At 50.5% G+C, this 17,837-nt stretch overlaps 1 protein-coding gene across 1 annotated transcript in view; it reads left to right on the top strand.

Moving 5' to 3' along the window:
• Nucleotides 1–17,239, top strand: part of MUC4 (mucin 4, cell surface associated) — a 52,303-nt gene extending 35,064 nt beyond the window's left edge. The window contains exons 8-25 of the mRNA XM_019448700.2: nucleotides 196–284; nucleotides 2,226–2,405; nucleotides 2,578–2,703; nucleotides 3,454–3,573; nucleotides 3,954–4,162; nucleotides 4,586–4,676; nucleotides 5,104–5,271; nucleotides 5,795–5,896; nucleotides 6,294–6,524; nucleotides 7,834–7,971; nucleotides 9,396–9,577; nucleotides 9,941–10,100; nucleotides 10,876–11,055; nucleotides 11,495–11,568; nucleotides 12,894–12,958; nucleotides 13,042–13,280; nucleotides 15,196–15,358; nucleotides 16,673–17,239. Coding sequence (XP_019304245.2) covers nucleotides 196–284; nucleotides 2,226–2,405; nucleotides 2,578–2,703; nucleotides 3,454–3,573; nucleotides 3,954–4,162; nucleotides 4,586–4,676; nucleotides 5,104–5,271; nucleotides 5,795–5,896; nucleotides 6,294–6,524; nucleotides 7,834–7,971; nucleotides 9,396–9,577; nucleotides 9,941–10,100; nucleotides 10,876–11,055; nucleotides 11,495–11,568; nucleotides 12,894–12,958; nucleotides 13,042–13,280; nucleotides 15,196–15,358; nucleotides 16,673–16,868 — 2,713 coding nt within the window. The 3' untranslated portion in view covers nucleotides 16,869–17,239. The remainder of the gene's footprint in view (nucleotides 1–195; nucleotides 285–2,225; nucleotides 2,406–2,577; nucleotides 2,704–3,453; nucleotides 3,574–3,953; nucleotides 4,163–4,585; nucleotides 4,677–5,103; nucleotides 5,272–5,794; nucleotides 5,897–6,293; nucleotides 6,525–7,833; nucleotides 7,972–9,395; nucleotides 9,578–9,940; nucleotides 10,101–10,875; nucleotides 11,056–11,494; nucleotides 11,569–12,893; nucleotides 12,959–13,041; nucleotides 13,281–15,195; nucleotides 15,359–16,672) is intronic.
• Nucleotides 17,240–17,837: the final 598 nt, after the last annotated feature.

The raw sequence follows: 17,837 nt of genomic DNA, 5'->3' as shown, positions 1-17,837 counted from the left end.
CCTGCCTGCTGCTGGGAGTCAGTGATGCTGGCTGGCTGATGAACTGACTTCATAACTGACTGACAAGCTGATATCTAATAATTAGCTGGACCGAGTGACTGTCTTTCCAACTGACTGGATGAATGTATAACTTGCCAACTGAGAGGAAAGACCCTGGGAGTGACAGAGACCTGAAATTCTTTCCTTTGCCTGCAGTGGAGATGGGTATTTTGAAAACAGCCCACTGACATTCCAGCCAGTGTGGGAGAAGTATCATCCAGACCAATTCCTGAATTCCAACTCAGGTAAAAGCACCACCTCTCCACACATGAGCTGGACTCAAGTCCTTCTGTCCTCAACTCCAGGTGTCATGACAGTCCTAGAGAGACAGCTCTGTAGTGTCTCTACCATCCCAAAGGGTGTCCCCGGCATCATCTGACCCCCAAGTGTAATCAGGACTTGGCACTATCCAAGGCACAGCTGGTACCTTCTGCACCCTCATGTAGTACAGTCTCAATTGGAGCTATACGTCTTTTCCCTGGGATGAGGCAAACCCAGGTCTCTCAGTGGGGCCCAGAGCCTGGGAGTGAGGACAGGGTCATGGCAGGAGGTGGGGATGTGAATGGGCACTGAGGACGATACTCCAAGTGTCCTGTCCCAGAGCTGGAATGAGAATCCCGATGAGATCCCTTGAGGGAATCTACCAAGAGGAGTTCTAGAGGTCTGACATTCTTTCAGTCATCATTTGTTGAGCACCCACTGTGTGCTGAATGCTGTGCTAAGAGTCAGGAATATGAAGGGGGAAAAAAAAGGAAAAAGACTATGTTTGCTCTTTTTAAAAAAATTTTTTTAACGTTTATTTATTTTTGACATAGAGAGAGACAGAGCATGAACGGGGGAGGGGCAGAGAGAGAGGGAGACACAGAATCGGAAGCAGGTTCCAGGCTCTGAGCCATCAGCCCAGAGCCCGAAGCGGGGCTCGAACTAACGGACCACGAGATCCTGACCTGAGCCAAAGTCGGACGCTTAACCGACTGAACCACCCAGGCACCCCCATGTTTGCTCTTAAATAGCTCTCACTCTAGTAAGAGAGCCAGTACTTCAGCATCAGGAGTCCCCATGGGACATGAATCGATATACTGTCCAGCGACCCCAAAGGGAAAGAAATTATAGTTTCCAAAATGTGAGTAGAATGAAGGACATTTTAGCATTAGAAATCAGCCATGTAGATTATGAAGTATAAATCTACTTCCATTTGTTCTGTGGCAAACTTGTGGTAAACAGAAGCTAAGTGGAATCATGGGTGCCATCTTGTGGAGATTTGGGCCCTCCTATCAAGATGCATCCACTTGAGACCTTGTGTGTGTGTGTGTGTGTGTGTGTGTGTTGGGAGTATCTGATTTGTTTCCCATGATATCAGGCCATCGTGGAGAAGATCCATGAATAGAAAATCATAAACAATAATTATTTTCTTCAAAACCTTAACAAATTGTAGTTATCTTGATAATTTCTTCTTTTATGTGGGAACAGGGTCAAAATCTAATACATTATGTCCTGTTGTGTCTTACTGGATCCTGGAGCCCCCTTCTCACTCATGGCTATTGCAGTGGACAGTATGTAGCTTACAGTTAAAGGTCAACTTAAATTCAAACCCCTGTCAAGGTTTCTTCTCCCAGCTACTTCTCCTTTCCGAGGATGGCATCTGGGCACAGTGGAAGCCTCCTCAGCCTCATGTGCTGGAGTAAGACCCTGCTTTGCATATCAACTTCTCTGTGGCTCCCCAGCTGCCTTCTGTCCTGGCTATTTTGGCCACTGACATGTCTGCGCAGGGGGAGAGGGAGGGTCTGGGAAAGCCAGGTGTCTGAGCTGGTGGCTGGTGGCGTCACTTAGTGAGGTAGAGGATGCATGAGGAGGAACTGGTCTGGGGAGATTGGAAGGTGTTGGAGCTTAGAGTGGCAGGTGGGAGGGTAGAGGATCAGTGGACTGAAGGTCAGGGCTAGGGTCTGGCTCTGAGTGGGTGTGGGCCTCCCTGCCCAGCACTTGTCCTAGGGTTTCTCCCCTAACATTCAAGCTTTAATGATTTTTGGAGGTCACATGAAAGAGGCCAATCTGAACTGGGTCCCGTCCCTGGAAGAGCCATCCAGAGTGGGGGAGGGGCATACAAGGTGCAGTTATGAGTTGGGTTGCTAAAGCAGAGCTCGTGGCCCTAGGTGCTGGGATAACCCCTTTTTCCTGTACTTCTCTAGGTCTCCAGGGCCTGCAGGTCTATAGGCTACACAGGGGAGAAAGGCCCAACTACCGTCTCAGGTGCCTGCAGTGGTTGAATAGACAGCCCCAGTGGCCCCAATGGGGCTGGAACCAGGTGTCCTGCCCTTGCTCCTGGCAGCAGGGACTGTGGGACTTACGATTCCAGCCCATCAGCATAGGTAATACCTCCTTCCTGTCTTTTGGGGCATACCCACTGTCTCCCATAAGCCCACCCACCAACCTTCTGGTCATACCTGACCTGTCCCTTCCAGGGTCCCTCCCCGAGCCTCCCCCCTGCATCCCTGCCCCCACCACAGGCACTGGGCCTGAGTATGTCTGCATTTGTCACAGGCTGGTGGGGCCTCGGCAGCAGGCAGCTGTGCCGTGTTTCCTCCTGGCGTGGAGGCGTGTGCTGCAGCTACGGGCCCTGGGGAGAGCTTCTCCAGGGCTGGACAGTGAGCACTCCTTGGCAGTTTGGTACGTGTGTCCCACAGAGATCTTACCCCCACCTTCTCTGGAGCTCTCTCCTCTTCTCTGTCAGAGACCAGGCCTGGGCACCAAGCCAAGCAGTGGGACCCAGAGAAAGAAGTCCCCCTTCCCTCCCAGCTCCTTCCCCTCTCTGGCCATTGATTTCCTGATCTTGTAATGTTGGGAAGCTTCCAACATCCCTTCCAGCTGACATCCTAGGGATTTATAATTGAGTGCCTCTTGTCCCATCTTCACTTGGCCCCATTGCCCCAGACAAGAATGGGGGCATCTTTCTAGGGAAGGGGAGGGGATCAAGTCTGGCCCTGTCCCTCTGGGCCCAGATTAGCTGGCAGTCTTGGGGAAGACATGGAGTCATCTCCTGCAGAGACCCTCCAAAGGAGCTAGAGAACACAGGGTTGGAGGACCAGGGTATTGTGCATCCTCCCCCTTCCACCCCCCTGCCCCTGACAACACAGCAGCCTCCATGACCCCCAGACCATCAGCCACATGATCCCACTCTTGCGCTTTCTGAGCCCGGGGACTCAGAAAGAAAGCTCGTTAGCACAGTTCCAGCAAGCCTGCAAGGGAGACGGTAACTGGTCAATGACCTGAGGCTACTGAGTGGGGCAGGATCTGACCTGAGGTGTGCCTGATTCCCAAACCATGCCCTTGCTGCCCATGTCATCCTGCCCTACCAAACCTTCCGGCTGGGCTCTGCAGGTCCCCTGTCTGTCAGCAATATGCTGCTCTTCTCCCCAGACCAAGAACTGGAGCCATGGGACTGGTGCTGCCGTGGGACCGACAAGCCCTCCTTCTGTGCCCTGTACCAGCAGAGGCGGCCCCGCATCGGCTGTGCTGGGTACCGTCCCCCAAGGCCTGGTGAGGCTGCTGGGGCCTGCCTTGGGGCAGGGCTGAGGCAGAGGATCTGGGAAGGCATAGCTTCTTGGGGCCTGGACCAGGGCAGTGCTAGCTTCCCAGAGATGGGTTGTGGCCACAAGGGAAGATGCAGATGGTTCAAGTGTGTGGCGAATGGCAAAGAGAGGAGCTTTGTATCTGGCATTGGGGAAGGGGTGAGAAGGTAGGGGGCGGAGGTAATGGGTCTATGTGAATTTGGGTAGGGGCACAAAAGTGTAAGAGGGCTTCCGGGAATGGTTCTACACTCAGTGAACCCCTCCCAGGCTTGAGTCTGCCTGGAGGCGGTGGGGATCTCAGACCCTTCCCTGGTCTGCCATGTCAGTGTGGTCTCTCCTTTTATTCAGCCTGGATGTTTGGGGATCCCCATATCACCACCTTGGATGGTGCCAACTACACCTTCAATGGACTGGGGGACTTCCTGCTGGTCCGGGCCTGGGACAGAAACTCCTCCTTCCTGCTGCAGGGCCGCACTGCCCAGACCAGCTCAGCCCAGGCCACCAACTTCATTGCCTTTGCAGCTAAATACAACACCAGCAGCCTGAACCCCATCACAGTGAGTGAGGCAGGGGTGCCAAGGAGAAGAGAAAGAAGGAAGAAGGGAACAGGGCAGCAGGGAGGGAGGATGCATCCTGCCAGGGTAGTGGTTCGAGACTCAACCCCAGAGACAGTGGGATTCGGGTCCTGGCTCCACCAGCCATGTGATTCTGAAGAAACAATTGAACTTCCAGTGCCTTGGTTTTATTGTAGTAAAATGAGGATAATACTACCTACCCTGCAGGGCTGTTGTGCGATTTAAATGAGATAATCTGGCCTCAGAGGCTGGCCTGGGCTAAGCACTCCCAAGATGTTAGCTACATAACCTCACCATCACACCCACCTACATGTTCCTCTGGGGCTCAGGTCCGGATTCTCTGAAGCCTCTTTTCTCAGCCTCTTGGCCCACCTCAGGCTTAGGCCTCCTCCAATTTCCTTCCAGGTTCGATGGCTCCTCAAGCCGAATGACACAATCCATGTGCAGGTCAATAACCAGACTGTGACATTTGAGACTAACCATGAAGACCCAGAAGGTAGGCTGGGGACAGCTGTCAGCCATCTGGTCCTGCTTCCCTGGGTCAGGCTTTAGCAGGGCACCCAGGGCCTGGACGCCATGTAGAGACAGCAGCACTGGGGCAGTGGAGACGGGTTGGCACCCCTGCTTCACCCCCTGTTCTTTCAGCAGCTGTGCCTGAACAGCTTCTTCACCGCTTTCTCTTCTCACTTCTCTCCCTCCTCTGCAGTGATGGCTTGTCTGTAGTAGTCCCTGTCTCCAGGCTCCAGGAAGAAGGGGGTGTCCTGTGAGTGTGGCTTTCAGCCCCTGGAAAAGGCACTCCCAGGACACCCCAGAGCTGCTCTCAGAGTCTCCCCCTCAACATCTTGACCCTTCACTACTGCCAAGTCTTGGGTCTGCAGGGTTTGAAAGCCGGTTTCTTTCTCATCTGTCTCTCAACATCCCAGGCCAGGAGATATTCAACACCACCGGCATTGTAATGACCCGCAATGGCTCCCTCGTGTCAGCCAGCTTCGATGGGACCGTGACCATCTCCGTGACCGCCCTTTCCAACATCCTCCATGCCTCCTGCAGCCTCCCAGAGGAGTATCGAAACAGCACAGAGGGCCTCCTGGGTGAGAAGCAGACAGGACTCTGCCTTTGAGGCAGCGGCAGCAGCAGTAGCATCAAGAGCACGGGCCCCAGCCCACAGGCAGCTCCCCGTCCAGCTGGCCTGTGGACACCCCAGGCTGAGCTTCCCTTTCTCAGCCTCCTTGGAACAGAACCCTGAGGGCACAGAGAGGTGGGGAGGAGCAAGGGACCTCTTCAGCTTCCTTTGAGGCTCATTTCTTGTTCTCCCAAAGCTCTCGTTCTAGGGCAGCCAAGGGGGCTTTGAGGATGCCCTTTCTCTCCCTCCAGCCCCTACTTCCTCTCCCTTCTTCCTCCATTTTCTCCTCCTCTATCCCTGAGACTGAGGGGTGGGCTATGAGGTCTGGTCCTCTTCCCTCCTCTGGAAGGACTGAACCGAAAACAGACAACTGGAAGGGGCTTCCCAGGCCCCTACTCCCCCTCACACCTTGAATGTGACCTGTTGGATGCTCCTCAGGGAAGGGGAGAGCCACAGTTCCAGGGTGGCCAATCTCCTACTCTGTCCCTCAGGAGTCTGGAACGACAATCCAGATGATGACTTCAGGATGCCCAATGGCTCCACCATTCTCAACAAAAGCGATGAGTGGCAGCTTTATCAATTTGGAATGACCTGTGAGTCTGGGCCTGAGTCCTCGGGGTAGATGTGGCTGGGGTGGGATGAAGGAAGCATTGTCTCCCTCGGGCCTGGGGGAGACAGACCTCCATCCTTTGTGAGGGAGAGGTGGAAAGGCCAGGAGGAAATGCTGAGGATTCTGGGGTCACCCCGGATTTGTCCCCTCCACCCCCATCCCTCCCTGCATTTCTCTACCTGGAAGAGAAGGCGAGGGAAGTGGTGGCCCTTACTCACTAGAGCAGGGATTTCCAGCCTCAAAAGCTGAAGTCACTTTGTCCCTTCACACCCCTTCCCTCACCCCAAGGCATATAAAGTGAGGATAAGGGGTGGACACAGCAGAAGTATAGCTGGAATCCCATCCCTGGTACCACTACCATTGTACTTCATATGTTCTAGGGAAAATCAATGATACGAGACTCCTTGGCAAGAGAGACAACCCTCTGCCTTCCAACTTCACCCCTGTCTTCCTTTTCCAACTGAAGAACAACAGCTCGGGTGAAAATCTGGTCTCTGAGTGTAATGGAGATGAGCAGTGCATTTATGACAGCCTGGCCACAGGAAACACAAGCACCGGCCTGAACACTAAGATGCTCTTTAGCAGATACCAGCTGATGAATGCCACCCTCAGTAAGTGGCATGAGGCCCAGGTGGCATTTGCAGACTTGGGTGGCAGATGTGGAGCACCCCCCTTTCATGATATTCCTTTAGGCTACGCGTTTTTCAAATGTAACAGATTCTCTTGTTCATGTTATTCCTCTGCTCAGCCTCCCGTGACTCCCCAGCTCACTCCGTGATGGCCTTCACAGCCCTTTCCTACCCGACCCTCGGGCCTCTCAAACTCTTCCTCTGTTCCTCCCCACCCTGCACTCTCCACTCCAGACACACTGGCTTCTCTGTCTTCTTCAAACACACCAGGCTCACCGCCAGCTCCAGACTCCACACCTACTGTTCTCTGCCTGGACTCCCTGCCCTTCCTCCGGACAGCCTCTCACCTCCTTCAAGGCTCTGTGCAAATAGAGTCGCCTTCTCAGCAGTGCCTTTCTTGGCTAGCCTGTCTAAAATTTCACATTTACCCATACTTCCCATTCACCTTTCCTGCTTTTTCTTTTTTTTCACCCTAGCATTTATAACTATCTAGCATATTTTATAATTTGCATAGATATCTTTTTGATTATTTGTTTATTGCTGTGTCCTCACTACATGGAATAGTGTCAGTCATAGGTTAGGCACTCAATAAATATGTGTTAAATGACTGAATGAGTGAATGAATGAGTGAATGAACAATAAAAGGAAACAGCAGGGTTCCAAAAGACAGGTATCAGTGAAAAGGTTTTTTTTTAAGTTTATTTACTTTAAGAGAGAGAGAGAGAGAGAGTAGGACAGAGGCAGAGAGAGAGGGAGAGAGAGAAATCCAAGCAGGCTCTACACTGTCAGTGTAGAGCCCAACGTGGGGCTCAAACTCATGAACTTCGAGATCATAACCTGAGCAGAAATCGAGTTGGATGCTTAACTGACTGAGCCACCCGGCACTCCATCCAGTGAGAAAGCATTTTCCTCTATTTCCTGACAAATGCAATGCCCATCTAGAGATTACCCTCTTGGTTTTCAGCCCTCTTCCAAAGGTAAAACTCTGTGATGATCTGAACAACCCTGTTCTCTGATTCATTGTGTACCATGCCCAGCATAGCATTCTGATCAGGAAAGAACTTGACCTGAATCCTGTGTGGGGAGAAGATAAAGAGAAAATAAGGATTTGGCCAGGTGGGCAGTACAACCCCAACCTGCTCTAGATAGACCTGAAAGCAGGTACACAGAATCATTCCTGCTTCCAGAGGTGGGTCACAGCCCTGGGAATGCTTCACACAAGCCAGAGGACTTGCCCATGAGGCAAGAAAGTGTCCTGCCCCAAACCATGAATTCCCTCTTTGTGTTTCAGGTAAGTACCCACCTTCTATCGAGGGAGAGCATGTGGTGGAAGCCTATCTGGGGCAGACCAAGCTGACTCAGTACACCAGCGGTTCTGAGAACGTCATATTCACCCTAAGAAACAGCAACACTGACTTCAAGCTCTTTGGTAAGAACGGTTGGCTGCAGGTGTAAGGGATGAGAGCAGAGTCAAGCTTTAGGTAATTTTGCATTATTATACCCTGTGCAACTTTATTCCACTTTTCCATCAGAATATCCAGGACTAGCATTTCTTGGAGTGATCCCTAAGATTCAGATAGTGTCCCCAGTGAAGAGCAGTGATGGGCTTTTGGCAATCTGGCCAGCTAGCTGCACTAACTCGGGGTACATCCAAGTGACTCAAAAGTCATGTCACCTCAAATCCAAGAACATGCAATCATCTTTAACCATCTTTATAAAATCACCAAATTATTAGAAAAAAAGTATAACCATTAAAAAATACTAATTTAAAATATTTCAAATCTATTAAAAGAATGATATAATGTGGAACATGATTTAAAGATACAAATATCTTCTTTTGGTATGTTTCTCACTTATTTTTATGTTTGTCAACCACATTTACCTAACTTTGTCTCTGCTTGTGGCTTTTCTCTGCTGGGAGCAAGCAAAGCCACATCTCTGTCAGTAATGGTGTGGAGATGCCCAGTCCTGCAACCATGATCTGGGTCAAAAAGTCAAAGCCCACAGGATGCAACTGCCTTCTGTTGCCAGTACCAGTGATGCTAGTGACTGTTCTTTGCTAAACCAAATCTATTAGGGGCCTTATTTTGAGCTCAGAGCACCTCTCTGCCTTGTTTTCTTTCTCTGTGCATAAGAAGGGACTTCTTTGTCTACACCCTTTGGCTCCATGAGGCATTCTGTCGGGTGCTAGCCAATGGCATCAGGAGATTTTCTCCTCCACTGGGCTCCTCTCCTGAGGAGTGAAAACCTGCAAGTTACTCTCATCTGCTCCCTACTATCAATAACTCTCAACCTACTACTTTATGAAGACTTTCTTATTTTCTTGGAAAACATAAGACAGGTTTTGATCAGAAGAGTCCTTGTTGACAATGTTTCACTGTTGTCTGGTGTCCAAGACACTGGTGTCCTTGACACTTCTTGTCAAGGTCCAAGAAGTGAGGGAGTGGGCAAGAAATCAGGGCAAGGGATGTGAAGGGGCAGCCAGTTTAGTCTGCAGTATAGCCTGGGGAATTCCTGGTCTTATTCTCTTCCCTCCTAGATGTCCCATCCTCCTGCAGGCCCAGGCAGGGGTTGCCCTTTGGGGTCTCTTCAGGGATCAGCTGCCTTCCCTTCTGTGGAGTTCCACCCAACAGTCAGTTAGCGGGGCTCATGCTACCTCCAGCTTGGGGTGTGACCAGGATCACCGTAAGAAACCAGCCTTGTTCAAAGAAATGCCTGATGACATTTGAGGGGTGATCTGAGAGAGGTGGGGGAAGGCTAGCATCAGCACTCAGGGTATTAGATTCCAGGATGTGTCAGTCGGCACAGCAATCAAGGCCCCCAGCTCTCATGGTCTTGTTTTTCCTGGGGCAGAGAATGGGACATTGCTATGGACACCAAAGTTGTTGGAACCATTCACTCTGGAGATTCTAGCAAGAAATGCCAAAGTCAACTTGTCATCTGTACTCCAGCCAAAGACAGTGGTCTGTGCCTGCAGGGAAGAGAGCCAGTGTTTATACAACCAGACCAGCTGGGTGGGCAATTCCTCCCTGGAGGTGAGTATTGGGAGGAGGATGGGAGGGAGGTTTCCTTATTGAGGGGAAAGGCAGTGGGAACTGAAGGGATGTCATACTTCAGTCCCTGTGTGGTAATGTGTGTGTGTTGGGAGCTGTGGTAGGTGAGTAGAGCCAACACCAATCTCAAGCCAGGGGAAAGAATGCTCCAGGGAGGCCCAGCGGGCTTGGCAAGGATGTACAGAACCACGACCTAGTCACAAAGATGCTCGGTAGATGCTGGTAGAGTTAAGACAAGGACTCAAGGTCCACAGGTTCTCAGACCAGAGAGGTCAGTACAGAAACACCCAAAAGCCTTTAATCGTTCAGCCTCCTGGCTCCCTGGTGATCAGCAACCCATTACAGGTGGCCGGCTGCAAGTGTGATGGGAACAGCTTTGGCCCCTACTGCAAACGCTCCAGGGACCCCTGTGAGGAGCCATGCTTCCCGAATGTAAAGTGCATTCCTGGGGAGGGCTGCGAGGCCTGCCCCCAAAACCTGACTGGGGATGGGCGTCATTGTGCAGGTGAGCCGGGAGCAGGGCCCTGGCAGGAGGAGGGCCTGGGCACAGTTGACACCTTGAGGGCCTAGGGCAAACCATTTCTCCCCCTTTTCCAGCAAGTCTTTAGAATGCTCACTATAAGTGGGTACAGTAAGGAAGTGAAGACATATGGTGAGGTGTGAAGCTGCAGGAGAAGAGACTGTGCAGGCAGGGGGAAGGATGGCCAGGGCAGAGCAGACCTGAGGCCCTGATGCGGGAAACCCAGGGCAAAAGACTGAAGAAGGCCTGGGGAAGGGAGGAGATGTCCAGCAGCAGCCCGCAAGCCAAGGCTCCAGTGAAGTCATGATGAGGGAGATCACAGTGAGGCCTTCACTAAGTCCCTACAGCACCCAAATGAAATGTAGAGGCCACTGTGTCTTCTGAGGAATGGCCAGAGCAGGCAGAGCCACAGCTTTATAAGGCAGACAAAGGGATGGAAGTAAGGAAACCAGGCTGGCGTGCTCTTCTCTTGCCAGCCTTCTGGGTCCTTTCCTGATGCAGGGGGTCTGACAAACATGCCATTCCCTCAGCAGAAGTGGGAGAACACCTACCTGGCAAAGGAAAAAGGGTTGCCCAGCAGAGAAATATCTGGAAAAGGGAGAAGGATAGTTTGAGGCTCAGAGTGACTCATAAGCAAAATGCAGACTGAATGGGCTTTGGGGGAAAGAAAGCAAGCCTGTCCTAGGAGCAGCTTTCTGTGGGCCGGGGCTCCCCACGGCTGCCCAGCCTGACGCTGCTGTCCTCCCTCCTTCTTCTGCAGCTCTGGAGAACTCTCCCCTCTGTCAGAACGTGTCCTGCCCTGTGAATTACTGCTACAACCAGGGCCACTGCTACATCTCCCAGACGCCAGACTGCCATCCCACTTGCACCTGTCCCCCAGCCTTCACTGACACCCGCTGCTTTGTGGCTGGGAACAATTTCACTCCAACCATCCATCAAGGTACCAACAGCTGCCCTCTGCCTTCACATTTCTCTCATCTTGGGGGAAGATGGGGAACTCGGGGGACCAGAGCTTCATTCCTCAAACTCAACAGGGCAGAACTCCAATCTATCTCAGGTAGTGGTAGGTTGGTGGCTATGGGAGCTGCGGGGGGAGCGGGACAAGGGGTAGCTGCCACAGCATGAACCCCAGGCCTGAGCAGTCTGCTGAGGAAAGACTGGAGGTGACTTCATGGCCCAGAGAGATGAGAGTCAGGAAGCCCTGACCATAGTGGAATGGGCACTAGGGTGAGGCTCAGCAGAATCAGTCCCTTCTGACTCCTCTGGTGACCTTCTGTCACTGTCGAATGGGGCAGTCTCCCTGAGCTGGCCCAAAAAACTTCTTGGGTAAGTCTGTGTAAACTGTGATGTGATTGTGAATCTGCTTCTCCCATCTCCAGATCTTCCCGTAAGAATCATCCAGCTCTCACTCAGGGAAGGAGAAAATGCCACCATGACAGATGTCAATGCCTCGGTCAGTGCTGCAGGCCAGCTCTGGGTGGGGAGGTGGGTCTTGGCAGGTTTAGGGTAGGGTCTTGGCCATCACTTATATGTTCTACATCTCATCATCCATCTAGATTCAGTTGCCAGAAGAGGCTGGAGCCTCCTGCCCCAGGGAAAGCAGCGAATGAGGAAGGCAGGAATCCCCCAGACAGAGACCTCCAAGGGGACTGGAATAACCAGACCACAATGAACATTGTCTAGGGTGGTCAAGTCACCCCAGCCCCTCCTTCTGAGTATCCCTAAAGACCTGCACTTGGTCTGGCATTTCACCTCCAGGAAGCCTTCCCTGACTTCCCAGAGGGAACTGGCAGCTCCCTCGTCTTCGTTCCTATGCCCTTGTCCATTCCTCAACCACAGACAGAGTACCACAGTAGTTGAATTACTGAGGCTCTATAATCCTACATACCCAGGTTAAAATCCTGGCTCTACCATTCCCTCAAGCATGTGTAACAATTAGACAAATTATTTGATGTCTCATCTGTAACACAGAAATAATAATGGTACCTATGTCAATGGGTTGTGTCAAGTTTTAAATGATAATGTATGTAAAGCACTTACTGCAGTGCCTAAAACACAAGTGTTCAAAAAATTATAATAATTATTATTATGATTGCTACTACTACAGCATTCCACACTCTGAATGGTAAAATCTGTTCATGCTTATTCACTTCACCAGACTATGGGTCTCTGTTCCTGAGTCAGCTTGAAGTCCCCAGCACCTGACCATCCCCTAGGTCTGGCTAAACATAATCAATGTTCAATATACATGTGGGGAGAGAATGATTGGGTGAGTCATGGAAGAGAGGCAAGGCATGAGTCATTCATTCCAGATTCTCCCCTTGTTGGAGGCAGGGAGGTATGCCTTCACTCACCAACAAACTTTTAATATTTACTTGTTTATTTTTGAGAGAGAGCAAGCACAAGTGGATGTGCAAGAGAGCAGAGGTGGGGCAGAGATGGAGAGAGAGAATCCCAAGCAGGCTCCGCACTGTCAGTGCAGGGCCCAAGGTGGGGCTTGAACTCATGAACCATAAGATCATGACCTGAGCTGAGATCAAGAGTCAGATGCTTAACTGATTGAGCCACGCAGGTGCCCTTCACAAACAAAATTTTATTAAGCAGGGACCCATGCCAGTTACCAGGCTAGGCTGGGGTTTAGGGATGTAGAAATGGATGAGAAACATTCTGTAGGTCCTGGCACTCATGTGCAAAGAAAGAGCCAGATATGGATAAACAAGTGGGAAGGGTCTCCTCTTTGGACAGGGCCTCATTCCCACTCCCCCATCCACTCCCTAGGTGGCCTACAGACTGGGGAAGCTGGATGTGCGGGCTTTTCTCCAGAACAGCCAAGTGGTACCAATGTAAGTGGGACTGTCCCCGCCTGCTCCCCAGGTCCTCCCTTCCCCTTCCACCTTTAGTTCCTCACTGTACCCCTCCCACACAGCAATTCTGGGGCAACACAGGCCTCAGGAAGAAACCTTCAACGCTGGAGTGTCATCTCGGAGTTCCAGTACCTCCCTCGGGGTCCTGTTATCGACTTCCTAAACACCAAGCTGCTGGATGCAGTGGTAGAGGCATTCTTACCCCAGGCCTCATGGAGGAGATGGAACAGAAGTGAGGGGCCCAGGACCAACGTGAACTTCCATTCCATCTCCAGGGAAGATGTGTACAGTGTGAAGGCTTGTGAGTCACTTTCCTGGGGATAGTCACAGGGATAGCTGAGGGAGGAGGTAAATGGAGGGGACCTATCACAGATCTTCAGCCCACAAAAACCCATGGTGGAAAAGTTTTCTATGGAGAGCCACAGATAAGCAAGAAGCAAGTAACTTAGTTTTTTGTTTGTGATTTAAAAAAAATGTTTTTTAATGTTTATTTATTTTTGAGGGACAGAGAGACAGAGCACAAGTAGGGGAGGGGCAGAGAGCGAGGGAGACACAGAATCCAAAGCAGGCTCCAGGCTCTGAGGTGTCAGCACAGAGCCCACTGCGGGGCTTGGACCCAAGAACTGTGAGATCATGACCTGAGCTGAAGTCGGACGCCTAACTGAGCCACCCAGGTGCCCTTTTGAGGGAAATTATAAACATTTTACCTACCAGCTTTCTAGATACAAGAGCAGAGCACAAAATACTGCTTGATGAATCCGCAGGGATACAGTTTCATGGAGCATTTACTCTAATTGCCAATTTCCGACCATGACCACTAACGGTTTCCTTTTTTTTAATAAAATTGTTAATGATTTTGTTAAAATAACATTGCACTTTATAAACATAAGCAGGGACATCCCTTTTACCTTTGCCCTCCAGCTAAAGGATATTAAGCTGAAGCCTGGAGACCTGGCTCGGGGGCAGAAATATCCCCTCCTTGAGAGGTGTGACCCTAGGCAAAAGCCATCCCCAATCCAAGCCTTAACACCCCAACCTGGAAAATGAGACAGGATTTCTGAGGTCCCTTTCAGCTGTGATAGCCCCTTGTTATCCTGGAACAAGAATGAGATGAGTTGGTAAGCTTACCAAGGAAGGAAAGGATTGGCCTACGCTACTTTGGGAGTGTAGCAGAGAACAGGGCAGTAACCACACCGAACCCAACAGAAGCCAGCGTGTTACTGGAGGGTGGGACCAAGCAAGAGCTTCTTCTGGGGTCCAGTCTGGGTCTCCTCCCTCCTGGGAGCGACAGTGTGAAATCCTCTGAACTACTTTGTGTATGTGCGGTAGGGGGTTAGGGGTAGGTGGTAAGAGAACAATTGTCCTAGACCTGACTATAACTTTTATTAAAGAAACCAAACCCCCCCCCAAAATTTTATTATACAAGTACAATATGTTTATCGTAGAAACTTTAGGAAACACAAATTAACAAAAAGAGAAAAAAAATCACCGTAACTCCAATCCCCAAAGACAAGTCCATTTCGCACACATCCTTCTGAATTTTCTTTTACACACAGGGATCTTCACAAATATAAATATTGTTTATAATAAAGGATAAAGTCGTGCCTAATGTTTTGATAACCTCATTACTTAAACAACTGTGAACATATTACTTTGTGTATTATGTATGTATTCCCATTTGATATTTTATCACACATTTTAGCATAGTGTGCTATATTTTATTTAAACAGAATGTTATACCAATAGTGACCATTTACTGAGTGCTTACTATGTTAGGCAACGTACTGAATATTCTGTATATATTATCTCCTTTAACTTTCACAACGTGGTAGGTACTATTATTATCGTTTCCTTATAAAAGATAAGGAAATCGAGGCTGAAAGAGTTAAGAAATTTCCCCCAAATCACACAACTAGTTAGTAGTAGAGTTTGAATTTTAACGTAGGTCTGGTTTCCTTCAAAGCATCTGCCCTTAACCAATGCACTTTCCCTGTCATGGTGGTTACCGGTTGCACAATATTCATTAACAAAATCCCTCTTATTAAACACTGTTGCTGTTATAAACCATGCTGCTCTAGACTTCCGTGAACATAGGTATTTGTGCACTTTTCCAAATATTTCTCAGGAAAAATGCTCGAAAACGGCATTCTTGATCGAAACGGTATAGATTTGGTGTTACTGATTGCTTTCATGTTCATCTGCGTCCTACCTGACAGTGAACGTGAGCATGCTGAAGACTTACTTCAAATGCAATGGCTACAAGGGTTACCACCTGGTCTACAGCCCCCACAGTGGCCTGACCTGTGTGTCCCCGTGCAGTGAGGGCTACTGTGAGCACGGAGGCCAGTGCCAGCACCTGCCCCAAGGGCCCCGTTGCAGGTGAGTCGCAGAGAGGGCAGGAAGGGCAGTGCTGGGGAATCCGAGCTGGGCAAAGATGCTGCAAGGGGCCCAGAAACCCCATGGTATTTTGTGGTGTCTGAAAGTTAGGATGTATCTTCTGTAACTGAGCAAACGGGGATCAGAGAAAAAGCGACCAGGGAAAAGATGTGTGAGTGCCTACCCTGTGTGGAGAATAAAGATGTTATATCACCTCTAAAACTCAAACTAGCTACTGGGTAGGTATTATGAACATTTTTTTTTTTAGTTTATTTCTTTATTTTGAGAGAGAGAGAGAGAGAGAGAGAGAGAGAGAGAGAGAGAAAGTGAGCATGAGCAGAGGAGGGGTAGAGAGAAGGAGAAACAGAATCCCAAGCAGGCCCCATGCTGTCAGTGTGGAAATCATGACCAGAGCCGAGATCAAAAGTCAGTTGGATGTTCAACTGACTGGGCCACCAAGGCGCCCTGGTATTATGAGCACTTTTTTTTAATAATTAAAAAAAATTTTTTTAATGTTTATTTTTGAGAGAGAGAGAGAGTCAGTGGGGAAGGGGCAGAGAGCAAGGGAGACACAGAATCCAAAGCAGGTTCAAGGCTCTGAGCTGTCAGCACAGAGCCTGACACAGGGCTCGAACCCACGAACCATGAGATCATGACCTGAGCCAAAGTCAGATGCTTAACCAACTGAGCCACCCAGGTGCCCTGGTATTATGAGCATTTTAAGGAAGAGATAGGTAAAGAACCTGCCCAGGGTACCCAGTAAGTTAAGCAGCAGGATGTGGGTTCCAAAGGCAACCTCTTCCACCTGATTTTGCTTCTGGGGTGGACGTTCTGCTGTCTCTTTGTGGAGAGGCACCCACTGCCTTGTGTCTAGGTCCATCCCTGCCCCTCCTTAAGAGTACCAGTCAGGGGAGGCCCTCTGCAACTGGTGTCCTAAGTCCCCTCAGTTCATCAGCAGTCTAAGGGTCTCCCATGAGGGGAGTGCACTAAGCCTACAGGCCTGCTAGGGAAGAGAAGGGCAGTGCCACCCAGGGCCCTCATGTCACATCAGTGCATCTACCCTCGTGCCCATTGCAATCCCAGATCCACCCAGCCCTCTCCCCTCCAAGGAGGGCTGGGAGAAGCCAGGGCTGTGCCTGCACGTGCTCACCTGCAGCCAGGTGGAGCTGACTCCAGGTGAATTCACCCCTCCAGCCTCCGCTAGCCAGTGGGCATGGCTTCAGCTCGGCCTCCTTCCCCAGAGGGGATCCCAGCCTGTTGTGGAAAACCTCCTGGGGCCTCCCCGCTGCTGACCATGTTTTCTCTCTCTGTCCCCAGCTGTGTGCCCTTCTCCATCTACACGCCCTGGGGCGAACGCTGTGAGCACCTGAGCATGAAGCTTGGCGCCTTCTTCGGGATCCTCTTTGGAGCGCTGGGAGCCCTCTTGCTGCTGGGGGCGGTGGTGTTTGTGGTCCTGCGCTTCTGGTGCTACCCCAGGAACCAGTACTCCTACCCTCTGGACACAGAAAGCTGAGGCCTCACCCCAAAGGGGTAGCTGGGGCCTAAGATACTTCAGGACCCACCCCAGCCTCACCCACGTATTGACCAGTACCTTGGCTTTGAGGAGACTGGGAAAAGGAAGGTGCCTGAAGGTGATTCAGGATTCTTCAAGGGAATGAGTAATAATAAAGACAATAGCACACCTTTTCAGTAGACACAGAGGCAGACAGAAAGGGCCATAAAGACCACCTACTTAAAGGATGGATTCTTACACATACATACCTGCAAGAAGGACACTGACTTACATACACACACATCAGAGTTAATAATGTCTCAGTTAAAATCCAAAATGCATTTGTATACAAAACTCCAATTTACTTCTAATTAAAGTCTATTTAAGTAAAATCCTTCTGACTTTTTTGTTTCCCAAGCCATGGATTCCACTTGTGGTTTTTCTCAGGGGTCTGAAGGGTGAGGCACAGGGAGTGGAGGAGAAGAGGTGGATTGGACCCAGTCCTGCTTCAGCCCTCAGCTACTCTGTTGGGAAGCTTGTTGCTCCACCCAGGTGAATCCTTGCTTCAGCCCCCACATCACTTTCTTCCCCTGAGGAAAAGAACACAAGCCAAAGCCTGGTTTTCGGAGGAGGATGGTTGAGATACCCCATATGGAGTAGCCCGGACTCACCTATGAACCCTCCCTGCCTTGCTAGTCTCTGTCCATCAGTTCTGAGAGGATAAATACACTCTGTGCCTTTACCTGTCTGGTTCCTGTCCCCCACTGCCTGTGTTCCCTGCAGGAGGGATTAAACTGTTCCAGCTCCCCTCCTTGAGAAGCAGGCCACCAACCCCCTCCTTAGACCTGAAGCACCCAATCCCTCATATACGATCTCTGTCCTTTCCTGAGCCCCAATGAGTCTTCTGAGCCTCTCCACCCCACAGTCCCTTGGCCCCACTCTGCTTGCTCCCAGCAACCTGACCAGTTTTGACCTCACACTTCTCTCCTA

Source organism: Panthera pardus, unplaced genomic scaffold (genome assembly GCF_024362965.1).
Source record: "Panthera pardus isolate Hobbes unplaced genomic scaffold, ASM2436296v1 HiC_scaffold_16, whole genome shotgun sequence".
Lineage (NCBI taxonomy): Eukaryota > Metazoa > Chordata > Mammalia > Carnivora > Felidae > Panthera > Panthera pardus.
Note: the sequence above shows the minus strand (reverse complement) of the source record. Positions and strands in the feature narration are given on the sequence as shown.